Here is a 22,857-nt window from a genome sequence, read left to right as displayed (position 1 = left end):
GCAGAACTGCGCGTTGTAATTGATCCTTGAAATGGGAGTGACTGGGTTCCCATCCAGTTCCTCCGTGAAGTCTTTGAGATCTGAATGTGTCTGGAGAGGCAGCATGTTTTAGTAATTTCCTTAAAAAGTTTTCGGTTAGCATCTTATGTTGCATTTGGAAAGAGAAATTGCAAAACTGAAGCAGAAAAATCACTGGTGACTGTTAAAATGAATTATGTAATTAGTAATGATATGTCCTGTGCCCTGTCTGGTTTTAATTTTGCTTCCAAACTAAAAATCCAGTGAATCTTGTTTTCATGGAAGGAAACAGATGCCTGGGCAATTTACAACAGATGCGAGGTTGATGTAGAGGTACCCCTACCAGTATCAGGACCAATACCTAGTCTGTTTTATTTATTTTTCCTTAAAAAGGAAACAAAAGGTGCTGACTCTTGTCAGCGTCAGTGGTTTTCTAATCATGTTTTCCTATTTTCTTTAAAGTTTCTTCTAACCCCGACAGCAGAAATGCCCACTGTAGCGAATAATGTAAAAATGTTACAGCATTTACCATGGATCAGAACTAGAAGAGGAGGGGAAAAAAGTCTTCTAAGCAGAGTTTTTCAGTGCTGTTTTTAATAACTCTTTAAAAAGATTGTATAAAAAAAGTATAGTGCTTAAAATCAACTCCGTTTCTTTAGGGAAGTTAAAGCCAGAAGAGTACAAAAATGAGGAACCACTTACATAAGTCATAATTTCATTTGTGCTTGCTCTGCTTTTTCTAATTCCATTTTGAGGACAAAGAAAGCTCGGTACTCTGCTAGTTGATATTAATTTTGTGTTCTTTTCTTTTATTGCTATACCGGCAGTAACATCAGCACCTTTATTTAAAGAGCAATACTTCTGAACTAACAAAATCCAGGGGTAGAACTTACACCTTCGAGCTGCCGCGTGCCACTGTGCTGGTTTGCTTTTTCTCTCTTTGCTCGGAGACTGGGCTGGGATTAAACAGAAGATGGGGCTGGGAGTTGGGACGCAGCTCCTGCTGTCGCTACCCAAGCCCCAGCCTCCCGGCAGCCACGTAAGGCGCAGTGGAGGTTTTTTTTGTGGTTTCCTTCTTAGTGGAAGTTGTTGACTTCATTACAATGTCATCTGATCTCCATTGCACCAGTTCACGTTTCCCTTTACCATCCTGTCCTGCCCGTGTGACGCTCTGCGCGCTCTTCCCCCAACGCTTGCCGGTTGGTCTGCCTGAGTGACTGTTACTTGGTTTGTGACTACTGCTTGGCTGTTCTGTGAGCGAGCAGGCACAGCAAACAAACCCAGCCGGCCCTGTTCACCTGCTGTGTTCCCTGCCCGTAGGAATACTTGTTATTGAATTGCAAGTGTGTGCACCTCTGCCAAGACGGGCTGTTGGGTGGGTGGGGTCGGTAAAGCCGTGGTTTGTTCCAGCAGAGATTTTTTCTGACCTGCTGTCTTTAAGCTAGCCTTTAAAAATATGATATATAAATTTTATGAGTGCGCTAAACCCTACTAATACTCACCTCGTATCTAACAAGCCTCCACTTTGCACTTAAAGGTTCATTAAGCGCCAAGCTGTCTTTTGCTGTAGAAGCAGTAAACGCAGGTGCTGTGCTAGTCTCCACCGTAACGGATGTGTTTTCTTTTGCTGACTCACCAGCAGACACAGTCTTTGTATTTTCACAAAGAACTCATGAAGAGGACTTTAGGGACACCCACGTGTGCCATTGAGGCTAGGGAATATGTTGTAAGTCCGCGTATGGTGTGATCAGCCCATACCGTCGCTGCACAGTCGCTAACCCCACTTACAACGCCGCTAGAGTGTGCTTTGGAAATGTGCTTTGTCAAAGATAAATGGGAAACTGCAAACTTGGTGAGAGGCAAGTTGCAGCTTACTGTGTTGTGTGCAGGAAGATTTGTCTGCTAGTCCTGGAAATGCTGAAATTGGCAGAATGAAAGCAGCTGGGCCTGTGAAATTCAGACTACGGTGGGAACCACTTAAAGTGTGCGTGGCTGTAAAAGAAATAACTAAAAAATAAATAAATTGGTTAAGCTTGTAGGCTTACCAACCTGCTTTTACAACTCAGTTGTTCTGGGTAAAAAGAACTACATGTGGGTTCCCTGCATTTATACTGAATTATTTTATGAGTGCAGTCTGGACCAGCAGGAGCCAGCCCCTGATTCCTAGCAGTGCGGTGACACGTTCTGTGCCTTGGAGGTAGAGCGCTCTGAAAAGCTTTCTGAAGCTTCCCTGAGCTCTCTGTAATGATGATAGTTCATGGAATCGGCACATGTGACCTCTAAATCTGATACCCAGGTAAAGCATTGTATAGGAGCACTAAAAAAGAAAATTACCTCTTGGCTGTATGGAAGCGCAGCGCTTTATTTCAACCCTGTTTTCTGTAAGTGAGGTTAGTGTCTGTGACTGTCCAATAACACATGGACTTGCTGGCTTTCATGCTCTCTCATGTGTTATTGAAGCTTGTGGCTCTTAGGCTCTTCATTTTTTCCCTGCAAGACTAAGCTAGACTTGGGTTAAATTGACAACTGGAAACATATTTGTGTATTTTATAGCAATGCGTTTTATCTGATTGTTTGGAGGGAAAAATGCTCCGGTTCTTCCAGGAGCTGTAGTTTCTAGCTTTGAAAACCCAACTGACTGGGCAAAAGTAATTATTTAGCCAATGTTTAACGCAGATTTATTTTGTCTGCTTGTATTTCCTTGCAGCAATTGAATCGCTGTCATGTAAATTACCAACACATTTCAAAAAGGAAAAACGGACGATAACTTATTTCAGCATTTCACTGTTTTCAGTCCATGAGCTGCTTTGTTATTCGTACCGGTTGTAACAACCCCTGATGTGGTCTTTTTGGAAATGCTTTTAATAAGTTCTCTATTTTTGTCATACTTAACAGTGTAAGAATTTGGCATACAGTGTCTGTAATCACTTTCAAAGTTGCTGAATTTACAGCGAAAGACTAGTCTTGATGCAGATAGTTCCTCGCAGTAGCGTAGTGCCTCTAGAGTGAGTAGTGTTTAGAAACTAGCGCATGTAGCCTACATTTGTGCCTTTTATAGAGCGCTTCATAGGTAAATATTTCTTCTGCACCATAAGTCTGTCTGTATCTGTATGTACGAGGATCTCAGTTTGTGCTGATCATGTCTATGCTAAAGTTCACAGGAACGCTAAAGCAATTACGCAAAGCGAAGCTGCCTCCGCTGAATTTCTTCAGCAACACGTTTTAGCTCCTTCTTTCTCCTTCTGTGATTGTTCTCTCAAATGGATTAGTTTTCTTTGGTTTTGCAGTGGCATCTTAGCTAAGAGTAAATTTCTTCACTGCACTGTGATAATCAAGTGTTTACGTACTAGAAGAATGAACTTCAGAGGGAAGTTAACTGCTGCATTGTTGCTGACTGTGTCAGCTCAAAGGGAATATTTCACCATTTCTTTTAAGACCATATCTTTTCCTTGAACGGCTGGCATATATCATTGTATAAATTCCAACTAATGATAATGATTGTATTGGAAAATCTTGTATTTCCTAAGCACGCTGTTAAAAACACCATAGATGTAGAGCCACCTTCGTTTTAAATCCAGCCCTAAGAACTGTTTTCCTGCTAAAAATAAATAAATAAAAAAACGGAGCATCTGATTCTGAGAGCACCATATCTGGGAGCTGTCAGCGGTAATAATTACAGAGAGCTCTTAGATGGAAGAACATGCAGAAGTCTGACGATACGATCATCACCTAGAGCAAGAGGCCCTTCCCTATTTTCACTTTCCAGCTGTCTTTATCATACAGCACACACGTTTATGCACTTAGAAGTTTGTTGCATGGTCTGAGCATTTCACGGCTGTCCCCAGAGATCTGGTAGCACAGTCACAGTGCAGCTTACTGGAAGAGGAGGCTAGATGCAGGTTTGATTTTCCCTTCAAAATCTGGGTTTGTATCTTGACTAGCAGTCAACTTGTGCTGCTTGGCATAGAGCAGAAAGGCACTGTGACACCATGAGGCTCCCTGTCTCTCGGAAAACGTCATGAATAGCAGCTGTCATAACATCTTGCAACACTGGAAAGAGGGCTTTGGTAATTTTGGTGGTCGCCTGCCCAAGCATATTTGTCCACCTGTCAGTTTGAGGCCCTGCAGCACTGTTGAGAGCTGTACGTGTAAGTGATGTAGGACAGAGGCGAGCTATGCGGCTCTGTAGGCTTTGTAAGCGTGTACACTTCACTTCTTGCAGTCTCTTTCTTTCCCAGAGTAAGTCAAAGATAATGTTTTGGCTCTGTACCAGGAAATGTGTTAACCTTTGAAAAATTAGATCACGTAAATCATTTAAGGGGCTTGAATAATGTCTTACTGGGCTGTCATTGAATCGATTTGGTATAAAGGGAAGGAATTTTTTTTTTCCTTGTTCTTGGTCCTGACCTTGTCTGACCGTGTGGCCAAAATAAATTTGAGATGATGAGTATCTGTGTTTGAATTGTTCAAGAACATGAAATGGCTTAAGAGACTGCCCGGATGGTGCTGTCCCCAGGAAACAGGGATATTCTGGGAGGACTGTCGTTTGGCCACGGGCCTGAGAGCGAGGCTCTGGCTCCTGGAAGCGGCTGGGGATGGCACCGTGCAGCAGGAGGCTGAGCAATAGCACCTTTCCTCTTCATGGCATTTTGGTCAGGCATCATCATCCCCTTCTCTTGCATAAAGCAGCTGATGCTTGTGACTGCACTTCAACTTGTTTTTGATCTAAAGCAACTTGCATACATTTGCAAGTTCAGAGGCTTTTTTCCACTTCAAAGCTGTTGCGTTAATGAGAGAATCACTGTTGTAGCTGCTGTAAATGAGCCAGCCCAGGGCAGATTTTCACCTGCAGTACTGAAGCACGTATGTAGAGGTACAACAAACGCTTCCATCCCTGCTCCTGGCGAGGAAATGGCAGCTCTCTGGTAATGCTGGGCCCTCTTGTGAACTTTTGCACAGATCTGTTAGCGTTACCCATTTTGCATTCCAACAGCAAGGGGAGTATGTGTCATTGTATTGTAACGTCAGTCTGAAAAAGTTCCTCTTCTCCTGATGCACTGTTTTTTTCTCTTTTTCCCCCACCCTGTATCTCTCCAATTTTTACATGAAGCTTTCTCTCAAGCTGGTAAGCACATTTACAGCATGCCTGTCCTGTGTTTTAATCACAATTTTCTGTGTGTGTTAATGTGCACTGTGCCACATGTGACATGACACTGAAATTGTTAAATTTGTTTCTTCTTTGTGTTTGCTTTTTTTTTTTTTTTGATGTTTATCAGATAACTCTGAATACACAGGTCTGGAGTCTAATAGAGGTGATCGGATCTCAGTCTTTCTAATAAGTTGCTAAAAAATTAACTCTAATATCTAGTTTAGCTTTCATTTTTGTAATCTAGGGCTACGAAAATGTAGAAAACAGTATCAAGTAATTCTGCTACTGTATAAGTATAAATGAAAACATTAAAAGAAAGAAACAAAGGTGTCTATATTTGGACCCTTTTCAGAGAGAAATGCATGCATTTTGTTTAACTGTAACATAGCTGCAAAGTGTACTTTCTGTGTCCAGGTATTACTGGAAATCTGCATCACTGCCTACATTTTACAGCCCTATGTAGTCCATCAGAATAACTAATAATGATATTAATTACAGTTCTGTAAACCTTAACCAACAAGGTTAACTCAATCTGATTTGAACTTGCCAATTATGTATACGAATCCTAAATTCCATCTTGGATGCAGCTGCGAAGGTTGCTTGAACTACGGTAAGATAAAGTTACTGAGTTGGAAAGGGAATGGGTGAGCCTCTTGGGGAAAGCAAATCGAGTGCTCAACTTTACATTCAAGGTACTGTACTGCTTGAGATGTTCCACACCTTGATGTTCCTGATAGCTTGTCGAGATTCCTTTGCCTTTGATGATTCCAGTCACAAGGAGAATGCGACTGGTTTGCTGACCCACTTGGTGCAAGCACGCCGGAGCCACAAATGACTGGTTGCAATTTCAGAGAGCTTCCGAGGATCCACAGTAGCTCCTTAACAGCATTAGCTTCGTTTTCTTTTTCCTCACCAGTCAGTGCCTTTAGGTGCACTCTGCCTCTTATTCCTCTCCTCCCTGCATACGCCTTGTTCATGGATGCATCGTTTTGGACCTGTTCTGTTCGTAGCAGCTTATTCTGAGGAAAGGGCTGTGCCCTGAGAGCTGCCTGGTGTAGCTCTGGTATGTCTCCGGAGGTTTTGAGCCCTGCTGCCTCGCTGTGCACCACAGTGACTCGCTTTGGCTTCACTACAGTATTGCTTCCCTGGAGACCTGTGGTAGGCCTTGAGGGATGATGGAGACCCCAGGCTTACTCGCAAACCTTGTTCTTTTGGCTGTTGCCATCCACTGGCCTATTAGTCCAAAGGGTTTACACCAAGAATTTCCATTTGTTGTTTTCCTGGCCGCAAAGTCAGTGTGTAGTGTAGCTGAGCCAAGCCCTAGTGAGCAGGAACACATCCTCCCCAAACAAATGGCTGACCTGGCCTTTCCCCAAGAACGACACAAATCAAAAAGATGTGCATTTCTAGAAAACACAGGCAACGCTTACTACTAAAGAGATAGCCCAGGCGTGTTTCACTTGAGAGCACGTGGCCAGCATGTGCAAAAATTGCTCCTTGACTCTTTCTGCTAGAAGAGGATCTGTAGCTTCTGTTCTGGTGGGAAGTTACCAAGCACGGAATCAAGTCTCAGTGAGTTCACCTGGTCTCAGGCATGCGTTTCCACGCGACACTAGTGCTTTGGTCTGAAGCATTGTCAACACAGATACTGAATTTGGTCCAGCCTGGAGCTTTTGAGTGAGGTTGAAGCAAAGAATCAAAAATAAAAAAGCTTTTCCAAATTGGTTTGACTAAATCTGGTATAAATGGGGATATTTTCAAGCATCTCTGTCCCTTCTGGATAGAATTGAGTAGAACACCTTAAAAATCTTTCTTTTAACTACTCATTTTCGAAGCTATATCCGGATGCTTTGCCTTAAAAACATATGCATGGCTTTAGTGTGCAGATTAGACTGTTTTAATGTATTTCACAGTTAATGTGATGTGGGGTTACTCTGAAGCAGAATGCTATCAACATTAAAGAACTAATTAAAGTACAGCTTTCCTGTACCATGCACAGCAAGTATTGTGAGCAGTAATTCAGAACTGCAAGGACTGCAAATGACACACGTTTTAGAACGAATCTAACTTATTTGGTTGTTTCCCTCATTTATTTTAAATTTGCTTTCCCGTTGTATCATAAATTGGAATTTTAAGAGTTTGTTACTCGGAAGATCAGGCTTTGATTTAGCTGCATGTGCTGTGTTTTACTGAAAATTTCATTAGGCTAGCCTGCTCTGCTTCCTTGCAATTACTAGAGCAGAAGAGGAGGAGATGGCCTGTCTGTAGTTCTCCATCCCTCTGACACGCGCATGCTTCCTTTATAAATAGCATGTCCTGTGAATGCAAAGAGAGTGCGCTGTCTCAGAGGGCACACTCAGTGCAGAGCCGAAGGGGGCTAATGGGCAGCTTTTGTGGTAAAGTGTCCACTGAATCACTTTTCTCTAAGAGAAACATTTGGCATTTTAGTAAAACTGATGTTGCAACTTTACTCACGAGCTTTCAGTAAGCTCCTGAGCTACCGAATTGCGTTACTCAGCTTTGTGGTTTTCCCCTTCTGCCTTGCACATGCCAGTATTCCCCCTTAGAAATGGCATGTGGAATGAGCAGATACCAGGGCAAGCTGTAGATTACATGAAAGAAACTCATTCTTTCACAATGCAGCTAGTTATCATTGGAATGTGTTTGTTATAGCTCACCCAAACTTTCCTCCTGGCCTTCTTACAAGCCAAAAATTGTTGGTACTTTGATGAAAACAGTGCGGGCACATTTTAAGTCAGTCTACCTGCTGTACCAAACTGGGACAATCACGAATAGGCATAGCAGTCTGAGGGCAGAAAAGAGAAGGTTTCAAGCAGAATCCCACATGGGAAACCGCTGTGGTCTTCCAGCTTTTTCCTTGAGTTACGACTCAAAATTGATTCTGTGGCTTTGATAAAATTCCTGATTTCTATGTCAATACAAGTAAGAAAGGAAATCTTGAGGCTTTGACATGAAATGTGGATTCCGAAGAGTGTGCAATGTGCCCTTAAATTGTATAATCCCAGATTAAGTGGTTCTGTTACCTTAATGTGTTCAGGAGAGTCCTGACGTAAATTAACTGGATTGGACCAACCCTCAGGACTCCATAGAGCAAGCCAGCAATCAGTAGTGGGCACAAGAAGCATGCCTATGACACAGGAGTAGAAGCTAGTGACTGCTCTAAAGGATTGCTGTCTGTAGAAGAGTGGGGAAAGACAGGGATAGCAAACTTTCCATTAGAATGGAACTCCATTAAAATCTGCTATTAAACGTGGATAAAAATGGGTTTTCAGCTTTGCCATTGAATTCTGGCATTCTTTAGTTGCTGATCTCCAATAGCCATTTGGTAGGAAAGTGGGATGTGGTCCTAGGATTAGTTGTTAGGCATTCAGATTCCTAGCCATTCAGGGACTGATACGTACTAGTACAAGCAATAACAATGCTTCAGACCATTCCTTGTGGTTTTTGCACAGATTTTTGTGGGATATTGTCAAAATGCAATCCTGAGATGATTCTTCTAGACCCTGATTTTTTTCTTTTTTCCTCCATTCCGCTCTGCAGGGAGCTGGGCCAGAAGACTTCAGCAATCTCCCACCTGAGCAAAGAAGAAAGAAGCTTCAGCAAAAAGTCGATGAACTAAACAAAGACATTCAGAAGGAAATGGATCAAAGGTAAGCCAACACCGCCAATGAAAAATGAAATAGGTGGTCTTCTACAGCAGAACTGAAACAACTGAATAGTAAGTGCATGGTTCTAGGGTTTTCTAAAGTGATATATATCTATATATATATTCATATATATATATATATGTATAAATAAAGATGGGAATTAGATACGTGATAACTGCAGAAAATTTTTCTTTCTTTGTGGAGCTTCTGTCTTGGGCCTTTGCAGCAGAGTAGCAGTTTAGTCAGGATCCAGACAAAGATCAGTGTCGGATACACAGTTTTTTGGGGGGTGATATGATCTGGTACTGGGGGTGGGTGATGGTAGTGGAATTTTTGTTGTTGTTTATTTTAGGTAAGTACGGGATGTAAGTACAGTCTCAGTCAGGAGCACAATCAGACCTCTCAGCACTTAGCAGGTCAGCTATAAACATATGATGTGCAAAGGTGGGCATGGGTAGATCCCAACAAAGGAGGCTATTATGAGCCTGATAACATCGTCAGGAGTGCAGATTGATTGGTATGTATCTTAAGACTCTGGTCTGTAGCATACATTTCCTGGAAGCAGAAAAGATGAGTCCTGAGCTTTTGTGGATGTTTTTTCTACAAGGTTTTGTTTATCCTTGTGGTTGAGAACAAGACCATTTTAGTTACACACTTTTTATTGATTCTGGCAGCTCGCATTTGTTACTTCCCGTGTTTGCTTGTATTCTGGCTCCTGCAGTTGCATTAAAGATTCAGCATGCTATGTTTTTAGGAGACTAAATTTTTCTTCTCCGAATGATTTTAAGACTCAGCCTCACTGGTATTAGTCCATCCCAAAATACTGCTTCGCATTTGCAAAGATGTGCCTACATTTTCTGCTATTTTGCTTTGAAGGTCCTATTTATGTTGATTTGGTTACCCAGACTATCTTCTTTATATCTTATATCATAAAAGAGAAAGGAAGACTGCACATGGTTATGTTACTTCCATAGCATTTTTCCCTCTGTGGTAACTTAACATTTGTTTCTGTATAGATTTTCCCTTTTGCTCTGTATTGATTCTGAGGTAACCCAACAATAAAACCTGATATGAAATCAGAGCAGAATGAAGTGATTTTAAAATGAAGATAGTATACGATTGAGGAATTAGCACCAGCAGTTAAGCAAGAGTTAAAAAATTAAAATCATCATGACTCATAGGTTTGCAATATTGTCCCTTAGGGCTTCAACCACAGAGCAGTCCCACTTCCTTGCCACCCACTCTTTTTCTCATTTTCTCTACACACAAAGCAAAAGCAGGCACAGAATTGCAATTGTCAAGAGTTTGGTGGGAAACTCTAAAATATAAAGAGTGTTAACTTGAGTCGTGGGACTGACATTAACCTTTCTCCCCCCCAGTAATGCCTAGAGAAAAGCCGAACAGCTGTGCCAGTAATACAGGAAATTGGCTTGTAAGTCACCCATCTCTCAGCTCTGAAACGTTCATCATGCAGATAATTTTTTTCCTTAAGTTCAGCCTTAACTTGCCTCACGTCAAAGGCAGCACATTGCTGTTGGTGACAGCTCCGCAGGCTTCCCTAAGGGATCTCATGCATGTACTGCATTAATGTTGGTATATTCATCATAGTAGGCCCTAAAATTAACAACTCTGAAACCCAAGGCATTTGGCATCTGGGTTGATATGAAACACAGCCCCCAGAATCAATCTAGTAAAAATAATGTATAACTTAACAGGATGCAGGGTCGCATTATGTGGCCTAAGGTCCATCTGTTGCTATGCTGTGACAAATGCAAACCATCTGGATTTCACTTCATTTTAAGCAGTGTGAAATAAATATCTTACAAATGATTTGCATTCCAAAGGACAAAATCCAATGAGCAAGGTAGGAATTCCTGGTTATCACTCCTTTTTTATTAATACATCCATGTCCAGCTCCTTGTCCTAGTTTCTCAGTTGGATTTCAGCCCATGATGGTAGAGAGTGATGTAACTGTTTGTTGTCGTCCCCCCCCCCCCCCCCCCCGCCCCAAGATTGCCACCCCATCCCCTGGGCTGGCAAGTGGAAATCCTCCTAGTACTAAATAAAACAATGTGTCAGGCTAAAAGTCAATACCAAATTCCTTGTTTTGCCTTGCAAAAGGCAATTATCCAGGCATCCAGTCACTTCTCTGCTGAGGTTCTTCATGTGGGCCACATGGAGCTGGAATAATTTGATCTAAATGCAGTGTGTGCTTGTAGCAGCGCCGTACATCTGTGTGGCCGAACGCTTCACTGGTGAAGCTCCAGCTGCCAGCCTTGCTCACGTGAAAAACCCTCTGCTGATTGTAGAGTAAGAAGCTCCTTTTAATGTAAGGACTGAAGGGTTAGGCTTGTGGACAGTGCCTCTCGTATCACCTTGTAGGTAAAGGTGTCACACACAGACACACTTTTTTTTTTCCCCTTCCACCTCTGACAATGTGAATTCTCTTTCAGTGAGTGATTTTGCTGTTGCTTTTTGATGGTTGGTTCTATACAGGACAAAAGGCCCTGTCTGGGCGTTCCCCATTACCATTGTAACAGACAAGACTTGAACCACAGAGAAAAGAAAAGGCAGTTTATTATCCTTTTGCTTTCCCTCATTTAGAGAAAGAGACTTGCCCCCAGCTGCACTAACCTTTATATGCTTTGTTTTTCTTCTCTTTCAGAGATGCCTTAACGAAAATGAAAGATGTGTATATCAAGAACCCACAGATGGGAGATCCAGCAAGTGTGGACCACAGATTAGCAGAACTCGGACAGAACATTGAAAAGTTACGATTAGAAGTTCAGAAATTTGAGGTATGGGAAGAGATACAAGAGTAAATGTACAGTAGTGGTGATGGTCTAAGTGAATACGCCCTGCTTCAGTGAAAAGTAGCTCAGCACATGCTTGATTCTAAGCAGGTGCTTCAGTGCTTTTCTAGATAGAAACATATTGAAGCATTTTCTCCCTATCTATGGGGAAGTGATACTTAAGCACTTAAGTTAATTGAGATCTTTCAGCCTATTTGTGTAACATAAATATGTACCATCTCTTGTGATTATCAGCCAACTTGCATGCTCTTTAATTTCCCACAGAAAACAAGCGATGCTAAGAAGAGGATAAGAGAAAATGTAGCACTCTCTGGACTGCTTAGAGGGGTTCAGATGCTTATTTAATTAAATAATTTGAAGCATCATGTTACAGATGTCTGTGGAAAATCAGAGGAACATAAATGTAAAGTACTGTTTAAAGTCTTAACAGCAAGACAGAAGCCATCAGAAGAAATACATTTTAAGGAATAGTCTGCCATTAACAGGAGGCTTCTTAGAGATGCAAAATCTCAAGAGTATGAGAAGTATTTGGAATATAAGAAGCCATTATAAGTGTATCCCATTATAATTACACCAGAAGGATTATAGGACTGAGGAGTGGTTTCACTCTCTAAGTTAGGCTATGAACATAAAAAGATATAAAGCTTGTTAATATTAGATGTTTCTTGCAGTTATCAGCTTTACTATCCATTGCTTGCTTAGCCATTTGAAAATCTCTGGCTCTTTTTTCTCCCCAGATTACTCCTCTTGCATTCAGCAGTCACTAAGACTGCTGTGTGTCTGATGTTCTTGAGACTACTTTAAGCTGCCACATATCTTCATACTTCATTGTGACGAGAGCAGCAGCATGTCCAAACAGCTATTCACTGCTCCTCTTAACTGGGTGTTTTCAGCACCCAGCGTCACAAAAGAATCAAGTTTTCAGTAAGCATGTTTTGCGGCAAGACCAAGAGTTTTAATAAATGCTGAACATACAGAATCTATTTATACCCCTGACAACTGCATCTCAAAAGAAAACTTTTAAATGTTTACAATCTGGTTTTAGTTCCATAGTCTGAATGTCAAACATAACAAAACAAAGTAAAAACAACATATGTCCCCCTGCAAGTCTAAGCACTGGGGATGTGTAAGACCGCTGCTTTTCCCTCGCAGGGCTGGCTGGCTGAGGTGGAGGGCAGGCTGCCCATGCGGACTGAACAGGCCCGACGGCAGAGCGGGCTGTATGAAGCCCAGAACACGTCAGCAGTAAACAGCTGCGCACAGGACCGGGAGAGGTACAGTATCTGTATAGAGCTGACTGGTTTGGACTGGTATTGAACCTGATTTCCTGAGCTTTAAACAGGAAAACTGTTGCTCTGCAATGTTCAGAAGTTTATTCAATGACCAGACTAAAGGCAGGCACTCCATGAAGGGAGTCTTGCTTACTACTTTTAGCATATAGAAGATTCCAACTTGAAGAGCTGCTTTTCTAAGTATGATGACATTTATAATAGCCCCTGCCCTCAGTGCTGTGAAGGCAAATGAGATGGACGTATTTTACAACTTTTGAAGAGAAAAATAACTAGTCTTGCCCATTGTATTGTGACAGGTGCTAGTGGTAGCAGCCTGTCCTGAGCATGCTTTGGAATCGCTGAGTGGCTCGAGTTGCTCACCTTGCCTTAAGCGCCTGGTAAACAAGCCATCCTCTTTGCTCCCGAGGCTGGTTGCTATAGTTGCTCTGTATTTTCCTCTCTTGAGCAGCCCAGATGGCAGTTACACAGAAGAGCAAAGTCAGGAGACTGAGATGAAAGTACCTGCAACAGATTTCGATGATGAATTTGATGATGAAGAACCACTACCAACCATAGGAACATGTAAAGCTCTCTATACGTTTGAAGGTATTACTCAGCTTTTACTCTCGTTTTGCTTACTGTTTTGTTTGGTTCCTATGACAAGTGGGAAACCTCCGTTTAACCTCTTCAGTGCTTAAGTAGGTAAAGAAAGGCTGAGTGAGGCTCTGGCATGATTCTGTTTTGCAGAGGCACCAGGACAGTGATTTGCCTTGCATTTTGCAAGGCCTCAGCAAGAAAAAAAAATCTAGAATTGTTTATGCTTAGAGTGCTAAATAGTGAGGTAATAAAAAGTTTTCTATTCAATGCATTTCCTTCCCTCAGCGTGCTTTATCCCATAGTTACTGAAGGTCTCCATGAGAATTTTTTGACTGGGATTGCTTGCTGGGGGATAAACTCAAATCATATTGTCACAGGAGCACCATACAAACTGCTGTTACTGGTGCAAAAATCTGATACGTTGCGTGTTTGGAAGTTCTGCTGTGAGGAGAAATTTGTGTAAGGGTTGCATTATTTAGGGTTACGGTACTCATTTGAAGTAAGTTCTCAGTGGTACACACATGGCCTTGTAACTTCAGCCTGCCTGTGGTAAATAAACGCTCTGGCCTGTGATCGCTGCTTTCCAATAGAGTAGCTGTAAAAGCTGGACATTAGCTACAAGAAATTTTGTGAGGCTCGTGGGTGCTTTCTCTCTGTTGGTGGCAGCAGCATTTCCTATGGCAACCCTGAGGTTAGGATCACATGTCTCTGGTTCTTTGAGCATGCTCTCTTGGCTCCAGAATCATGTGTTCATGCTGCAGTGATACAACAAAGGTTGTATCCTATGTGCCATAGGCATCCCCATCTCTATCTGTCATCCCCATTGCACAGGGTACCCTAAAATCCATGTTATTGTGTCTTTCAGGTCAGAATGAAGGAACAATTTCTGTAGCAGAAGGAGAAATGCTCTATGTAATAGAGGAAGACAAAGGTGACGGGTGGACGCGAATCCGAAGGAATGAAGATGAGGAGGGCTACGTCCCTACGTCGTATGTTGAAGTCTATTTGGACAAAAATGCCAAAGGTGCTATGACTTATATTTAATACTATTATTATTACTTTATTTGCTTTCACAGAGATACCCAACCCTGCAACTGCTCTGTGTTGCAGATAGAGCCTTTTAGAAGTCTGTACAATGCCACCAAGTGCATTATTTTGTACGTGGACTAATACTGTGTGCTGTATGCAAAACATGCTTTTTATTGATCAGAGGAGGATAGCGTGGTAGAGGGAAAATGCAGCCTTTCCTAGTAGGTGCTTATTCAACTGTCACTGCCATTGCACGCCCAACTTAGTGCAGGAAACAGAGCCATTTGGAATGATTATTGGCTTTCCTTAGATACCCAGGGGGCGTCTCAGACATATTCACAAGCCAATTGTTCCAAACTGGTTCAGTGAATTGTTCCATAGGAAATATTTAGCTGCTGTTTTTTATCTCAGTGTTGTAGCTTTTCAGAGTCTAATAAGTTCCGTGGACCTTTTGAACTGAAACCTGTTCATCATGTAGTCAGTGTGTTCGGAAGAGGAAGGAGAGATCTTGCCACGTGCCTACACAGCACTCTGTCATCCTTAAATCCTTGACATTAAGGAAGATCCTCTATTCTTTTCCATCTTGATACATTTCAGAAAATGGTCTTTTGGATATATTTGCTATTTCAGATGAAATACGGCTATTTCAGATGACCCATAAAAAACGGCTTCATCTTTTGCTCACACACAATCAATGGAGACGTGCTGAGTTTAGACTGGGCTACCTTCAGTTTCCTTTTTGGCTTTTGACTCCTCACAAATAGATGTGTTGTGTAAGCAAGCAGAGCATACAGGGAAATACTGGCTAGAACACATGCTAACATCTAAATACTTGGTAACATAATACACAGAGATTGTTTTAATCCTGTTCCAAAACAGGACATTTGTTCCAAAACAGTTATTTTTTTCCTCATGTAATCCTTCAGATTATTGTGTTTCCTAGCCCTTGAAGTTCTTGGTGTGAAGCAAGGTGCCTCATCCAATTTAAAAGAAAGTTGAACCATTCTTATAGGGGGTTGGAGACAGTAGGGAGAGAGTGGAGCTCTCTCTGTAAACAAGCACTATAACTTGATTAGTTCGCTGTTCCTGGATTCAGTATTAAACAGCGCAGTGCCTTGTCTGCTGCAGATAAAATGTCTGGGGTCCTGTTGTATTTTGCCATCATACAGTAGTTTTATGTTTGTGTTGGCAAATACAGAGGCAGCTGAGATGCAAAAGAGCGCAGAAAGCTCAGCGCCCCTCTGTCTGCTTTTGTTAACCTTTGAAAGACGGCTGTGGATCGTACATTTTACTTCATGGTCAGAAAAAGACAGCACAGAATGAGAGACCCCTTCTGTGTTCTCTCCTTTGGAGATTGACTGCTCTGTGTATGGCAGTAGCTGAAAGCAACATGATTATTCTGCTGGAAAAATTTGTTTTTCAGCAGAGTAGGCTGCTTGAAACGTTTAAGCTAGTGTGGCATTTAAATATGTCTTAAGGAATAAGCATGGCTCTCCTGCCCAAGACAGGCAGTGTGGCTCACATCAGAGGACGGATACAGCAAATCGCCTACTTCTGAGCAGAGCAGCGGGTTGGATAGGAAATAAAACAAAGCATGTCTCTGGCTAGGGTGAGAAATTCTGGCACAGGCCTGTTAACTGAAGCAGCGGAAGTTTTCTTTAACTTACTCTCCTGAAAAAAAAACAATATTGCAGGATCATTACAATACCAGCCAGAAGATACTATTAGTCTGCTAATGGTATAATGCAAATTATAGGGTGAAGCTGAATGGTCCTAAACAGGCAGTCTGTGCTGGGGGTAGGTGAGTGCTGCTACAGTTGCAGCCACTTCTGTAGCAACAGTGGGGGCATTCCAGATCCCTTAAGTTTTTCCATTAATTTTGCTGGACTGTAAGAACAAAATCAAATGTATGCGTGAATATCTAATGTAAATGAACTATCGTATATACGTCTCTTTTTCTCAAATCTCTGATGAAAAAGAAAAGCTAAAATTTACATTCCCATAAAATGTCACAGTAGCAGTATAAAGCTCTGTGGGAAATGCTGCTGCGTTTAAAAGTCAAACCTTATTGCAAGTTGAATAGTTCTCATTCGATGCTAACACATCAGTAGAAGTCCTTACGCAGTCCTTGCATACTTAAAATGGGAACTACAACTTTCCTGAAAATGGCACTGTAAGTGCTAAAGCATTTATAACCTCTGGTGATTCTTTCCTGCTTTTGAAAAGATGCTCGAGCAGCTGGTACCTCTAAATGTAGTTGTGTGAAGCGTAAGAGCATTTCCACCAACCTAGCACGTTCATGACTCTTCCAGTGGATAGTGGATAGTAGCGCAGGCCTGCCCGCATGACGAGGTTTTGCCTGTCATGAGCTGCAGGTTCCTGAGAACGGGGCTGTTAAATGCACTGTGAAAAGCCACTCAGCAGCTGGTGGGCTTTTTCGGTTAGCTGAAAGCTGTGTTGTCAGGGCTCTAGTGCTAGAGCACCTGAGATGGATGGGACAGGTAAGTCGCGTGCTGCAGCCACCCTTCTGACCATAATCCTCGTGTGAGCCAGGCCAGGGCTGTGTGTTTCTGCATGAGGGCTGCCTGTAAAGGTCACAATACCTCCAGTCAGAGGGTGGTAGCAAACCCTATTGAAAAAGAACAGTAACATCTATCTTGTTTTGCCTTTTTTTTTTTTTTCAGATGTGTACAAATCACTTCAGAAAATCTCTGAGTAGGTTTGCATAGGCCTGTTCACCTTTTATCCTACTGGTTTGCTGCTACGATTGTTTTAAGAGATCTGTTTCAGAAGGTTTTCTTTTAGAAGAGATGAATGCACGAGTCCTATCTCCATCACTGAAAGACTCTGTTAGGTACCGTTCCCTCGGCTGATGCATGTATAAGTTCTCCTTGAAATTTAAATGTGCATCACTGCCAATAAAAGTACTGGCCTGATTGTACCAGTTCAGTTGCAAACAGCATTGTTGTCCTTCCTGACTTAAAGGAGAGCCAGCGTGGTTCATTCTCCTTGTGATGCATTCAGGAAATTATTCTAAATGCTAAAAAAACGTGCAGATTAAGAACTGGATCTCTTGGCTGTAAGCTCACGTTTTGGGACTTGTGCCAACCTCTAACTGCGAGGGGACAAGGAACACAATTCCTCTGTGTGCGTGTTCGTGTAGCTTCTTGCAGGGCTTTTACCTGTCAGGTGTCTGGTGCTGACAACAAATACTGGAACTAGTCGGACCTTTTTGCTCAAGACTGACCATACTGTGTTATTAAATGTGGTACCTCATAATCTGCTTGGGAGCAAAGCTCCCTTTCACCGAGGGATGTTGTGAAATAAAATGTGACACACACAAGAACTTGCACAAAGTACCCGGTGTTCTGTAAACTCTGCGTTGCACCGAGCAAAAAGGCTGTGTGCTCCCACCAGGACTGGCTGCTTGGGCTGATGCGCAGCGAACAGACTGTTGTGTGAAACTAAACTTCCTGGGGGGAGAACAACAACAAGGAAAAACAACTCGGGAGCCCTGGGCTGAGTAGCATTTCAGTTCCTTTGCCACTGTGGGTCTGTTCCTGTTTACCTCCCCACCCCCCCAGTTAGATAAATAAATCCTTTACAGGCAGCACCGGGGCTCTGCTGTTTGCCTGCTCTAACCGTTATGCAGAGCCTTGACTTATCTAAATAAATAGGTGAAAGTTAACCATGCTGATGCACTTTTTATCTAGGATATATCTGATTATTTAATGCTTGCCAAATTATTTAGGAAATGGTGATTAATTATAAACTGGACTGTGTCTTTTTTAAAAATCCTTTTGTTAAATACTTGTCCTTAGATCTCCCAGTATAAAAAAATGTATATAACATAACTTAAAAAACTAAAGTTACTTGAATTGGAATTGGTTTTATCCTTTTATATAAATATATAAATATAAATGGTTTTCTAGCTTGTTGTTCTGCTTAACCTAGCTGTTGTTTTGGTAACTATTCAGTCCTTATGTTGATAAGCCTTTTTGGTTAGTCAGCTGCCTGCATCTGGTTGGAACTGCATGGAAACTTTTGTTTTGTGTTAAAGTTTGTTAAATCTGGCCAGTGTGGTTGTTCCATTTCTAGTCTTATTTTTTATAGAATCACCATCTGTCAGGAATCTCTTTATAGCTTGATGTACCGTGGTGTCTTCTTCTAATAAACATTATATTTTCTCATTCCTGTGAGTTTATTAATGGCTATTCATTTAACTTTATTAATGGAAAAGAAATGGTCCAGAGCTGCTTTTCACTTGCTTCCCACACAGAGAAACACCAAGTATAAATGCACTTCTTTTTCAGGAAGAATATTTTGTTGTGGATATGTGAAAACATTTTTTTGTGCTATCGTTTGGAGTTTTCCCTGTTGTTGTTGTTATGGAAGTGGGTGCAAAGGAGATCTGAAAGTTCCAACCTGCTCCCAAGTGTCAGGGAAGTTTAGACTCATCCTATATTCCCTTTGATACAGCAGCCTCTTCAGCCAAATCAAACTTCTGGATTGTAGCTTTATTTGACCACAGAGAAAACTTGCCCTTGGCCAGCAGTCTGTGGCTACAGGAATGTGACAAACGTGAGTTTAGAAGCTAAGAGCACTGTCACTTACCTGCTTCTTACTTGGCTTCCCTTAGGAATGAAGGATCTTCACAGCCCGTTGTGTAAAGGATAGCTAGTCTGGTCTCATCTGTGAAATTCTTTGTGTTTTAGCTTCATGTTGCTCTTCAGTATCAGTCATGGTCTTTGGAGCTATCACTTGATCAGCTACAGCACTTTGTGCAGATCGAAAAGGAGAAAGCTGTTTGTTTTCTCTACTGTTGCACTGAGAAAGTGCTGGCAGGGTCCTGCTCCAGGGTTTTACATCCTCCTCCCAGGGGGGAGCAGTGATCCAGTGATGCTTCCTGGAGGGAAGGGCTGGGGGTGAATGATGACTGCTGGTGATGTATGCCTGACTTCAGGAGCTTTTCTTAACTCTTTGTAACCCGGTAGGTGCTTGGATTTCCTTTAATCTCCTGCAGGCAGTGCAACTCTTAAGGGATTCCTTTTTCCCCAGTCTCTTTCTAATCCAGTCTCTTTCTTTTTGTCTTTCTTATGTTTTAGATTCCTAAAGGTGTTTGTGCTGGTGCAAGAACCTCGGGGCGAGCTTGTCACAGAAGGAGAAACAAAATGGTCTGTTTACCCTGCAGGCAGTTAAAATACACCCACGGAAAGCCAGACTCCCAGTCTTGTCTGGAGTTCCCACTTGAAAAATTCAGACCTAAATTCCATCCCAGTATCATTCAGATGCTTGCTGTTTTTCATGGCATGCTACTTGTGGCTCAGATTAACTTATCAGCCTTCCTTACTCTTCTGCCAGCTTGGCACAGCCCTTCCATAAAAAAATAACCAACACTTCCCCCACCCAGTTGCTCCCGATGCTGGTCACAGAACCGCTGGCTGCCCTTTGCAAAGGGTAACCAGGGAGTCCCAAGCATGCACTGGTCTGTCTTCTGTCCTCCCTTGTCCCTCAGTCCATCTGAATGTACACACTGGTCCATCAGCATTTCACGTGGTGCCTTTAGCGCTAATCCTGCGGGTAGTTTCATCAGGTAGCTTGGAAAGGAGGTGTAATACACACGGAAAGCCACTCCGGGAACAGTGTTACGGCAGCTGGACTGGACTCTGAATTTGCGGATATTAAACTTTATCCACATGCATTATTCAATACTCTGCTTTCCCCAGAAGGTCACTAATACTTTTCAGCCTTTATATTTTTTTTAAATCTAGGCTGATGCTCATTCCAAGTATTAAATCCCTATGACCTTGCTGTTTCCTGAAAGCCTTCAAGCTCACGTATGTACACTTGCTTTCCTGCTTGTTCTCTCAGCCCCCTCCTCTTTACTCCCCCTTCCTTTCTCCCTCCTCTTCCTCACACACACACAGACACACACACACGAACACAGACACTGGCGTTTTGGTTTGAAGCCCCATTTTGCTCGTCACAAAGACCTCATTTTGCTCTTGTTTCGGTCTGCATGCTCGCCCTGTTGCCTTGCCTGCGCCCACCTTCCTGAGGGCCACGTTATTTTGTGGCTCGTCGTTAATCTCTTTGCAGTTTTCTTTTGTTGGTTTGTTTTTCAGCGTTTCGGACTTGCCTCCTCCTTTTGCATGACTTCTTTGTGCGTTCTCATCAGTTAATGTTTGAGTAACAAGAATTTTTTTAGAAAAATAAAAGAGAAGAAAAAAAAGCAACTGCACTCTATTTCGTTCTCCCACCTTGTCGTGGACTGGACCTCGACCCAGAAGCCAGACAGGAATTGTGACTTACTCCTCAGCCACCCTGTTCCCACGTGGTTTTATTTGAAGCAGAAGTAGCATGATAAGCGATGCTGTACTGTATCATGTCATGCAGTGGAGAGAAAGCTTTAATATCTCCAAATACCACATGATCTGGACCTAAACTGCCTAAAAAAGGGGTCAATTGCTTCCTAAACCTCTATACTATAAAAGTGTTGGTTTCCCCTGCATCTTTACTGTTGCTAGGATATTGCAGGAATCTTGTGCATGGTTAAGCCCTGTAAGAGTCAGTTGCTCCTAATAGCTCCTGAGGGCCTAATTTATTCATCAGTCAGCCCGTCACCTGGGGAAATGTATTTGCTCTTAGGGAAATTCCGCATCTCTTGTAAAATCCCCAGAATTTGAGAAAATTGCTACGGCAGCCGCTCTGGCTAGCAACCCTAAAGAGCAACCTCTCAGGTTTAGTTTGCAGACAAACGTGCGTGCGTGGCGTCTTGCTGCCTGCTGCGCTTCTGTGCGGGGTCAGCATACAGAAACGTGTCCAGGAATCATGTGCTCTCCATGCTGGGGGACTGCTTTGGTCTTCCCCACTCAGGATGAAGTAACTTTTGAATTAGTTTCGTGTTGTCTCCATGCCTCTGTCCCTTTCTCTCCATTCAGCATACTGATTTTTGGTTTCTAGTAGCACGAGGTCCCTCAGCCCTACAGTTAGTACTGGAGCTGTCGTATTACGGTGCTTAATACCTGCGAGCATCGACCAGCAAAAGCTTACCTTTTTTTAACCCAATTAAAGGGCCTCAGGAGCCTGCACCTTGGGGCAGGCACAACCAGCGCTGACACCTCAGCTACAGCGTTACCGGAGTCGGAAGGGTCATCCCCAAGGGAATTGCCATCCTTATTGCTGCTACCGTGGCCCCTTAACTGCTTAGCTCCATGAGCCTCTGGTAGCCTCGGCACCCGGGGCTTTGGCCAGAGATCCGTGACAGCGGTGCGAAGGCTTCGCTGCATTGCACAGCCGGCGTGCATCTGTCGGGGATCTAAATGGTTAAGCGGTTAAGAGGCGTGCAAGAATATCTTTAAAATATTTTAGCTGCAGTATTTTTATTCTCGTGTCCAATGCACTGTTGAATCAGCAGCTAGGAGGATTCGTTTTCACCTATTGTTGTGCCATCTATGTACAAATTAGATAAAGGTTTGCTTTTATATATTTAATCTAGGTGGACAGTATATTATTGTCAGCCTCTGTGGAACATTGGAACAATTGCAATGTCTGTGTCGCTAAATAGCGCTTTAGAAGGAGCATTAGCTTTAGCTGCCTGGTTTTTTTTGAACGTTTTAACGAAAAGGCCAGAGTTTACAGAGTTTTTATAAACTTGGCAAGTAGTTCCCGAATGCCTGGATCTTAAAGCTAAATACAAGAAAAACTAGCAACAGTCACGTATTGTAGCCTACGCATCTTCATTCTGCTGCCTTTATTCAGGGTAAAGAATGGGTAATTTTGGTTGAGTTTACCTTTTCCAGAATCTGCAGGACTAAATATGTGACTGGCTTATAAAAACTCTGCTTGAATTTACTAATCCTCCCCAGAACTGCGGGCTCTATGGCCTACAAAATCACGTTGTCCTCAGCAAAAGTCTCTAATGCCCTTTCTTAACATCTGTAAATAGAGAAGAAACATATTTACTGATACGGGAAGTTGTGTTTAATGCTGAGTATTTTTCAGAGGTTCATTTAGTTTGATGCATATTGTTTGTTTTTTCCTGCCTGGAGTGTCAAAAGACCTAAAAAAAGAAGCCAAATTCTATTTTAACATGATGATGTCGAGCACTTTTTTTATTTGTATATGTGTGTGTATGTGTGTTTGAGCACTGATCTCTAGATTTTGGTGGCATCTCAGTGTTGTAATTTCATTGCCAATGTAAAAGGTTCTGGTGTTGCCCATTCATTTCTGGAGACAGAATTCAACTTAAATAAAGTGCTTCCATTTGAAAGCGAATATTGACCTTGTAACAATGAAAGGAAAGTCATCCG

General features: G+C 42.3%; 1 protein-coding gene across 27 annotated transcripts in view; it reads left to right on the top strand.

Moving 5' to 3' along the window:
- The window catches only part of FNBP1 (formin binding protein 1), a 95,939-nt gene extending 73,117 nt beyond the window's left edge, over nucleotides 1–22,822 (top strand). For 6 of the 27 annotated variants that reach the window (XM_035341445.1, XM_035341437.1, XM_035341432.1 and 3 more), the window contains 9 exons: nucleotides 1,658–1,744; nucleotides 5,129–5,143; nucleotides 5,295–5,330; nucleotides 8,729–8,838; nucleotides 11,501–11,633; nucleotides 12,801–12,922; nucleotides 13,386–13,525; nucleotides 14,382–14,540; nucleotides 17,230–18,737. In XM_035341445.1, coding sequence (XP_035197336.1) covers nucleotides 1,658–1,744; nucleotides 5,129–5,143; nucleotides 5,295–5,330; nucleotides 8,729–8,838; nucleotides 11,501–11,633; nucleotides 12,801–12,922; nucleotides 13,386–13,525; nucleotides 14,382–14,540; nucleotides 17,230–17,264 — 837 coding nt within the window. In that variant the 3' untranslated portion in view covers nucleotides 17,265–18,737. Of the gene's footprint in view, nucleotides 1–1,657; nucleotides 1,745–5,128; nucleotides 5,144–5,294; nucleotides 5,331–8,728; nucleotides 8,839–11,500; nucleotides 11,634–12,800; nucleotides 12,923–13,385; nucleotides 13,526–14,381; nucleotides 15,796–17,229; nucleotides 18,738–19,650 lie in introns of those variants that run through there. The other 21 variants (XM_035341451.1, XM_035341446.1, XM_035341436.1 and 18 more) reach the window with 12 other exon arrangements.
- Nucleotides 22,823–22,857: the final 35 nt, after the last annotated feature.

Source organism: Oxyura jamaicensis, chromosome 17 (assembly GCF_011077185.1).
Source record: "Oxyura jamaicensis isolate SHBP4307 breed ruddy duck chromosome 17, BPBGC_Ojam_1.0, whole genome shotgun sequence".
NCBI lineage: Eukaryota > Metazoa > Chordata > Aves > Anseriformes > Anatidae > Oxyura > Oxyura jamaicensis.
The sequence above is the reverse complement of the archived record's forward strand: the minus strand, read 5'-3'. Positions and strand labels throughout refer to the sequence as shown.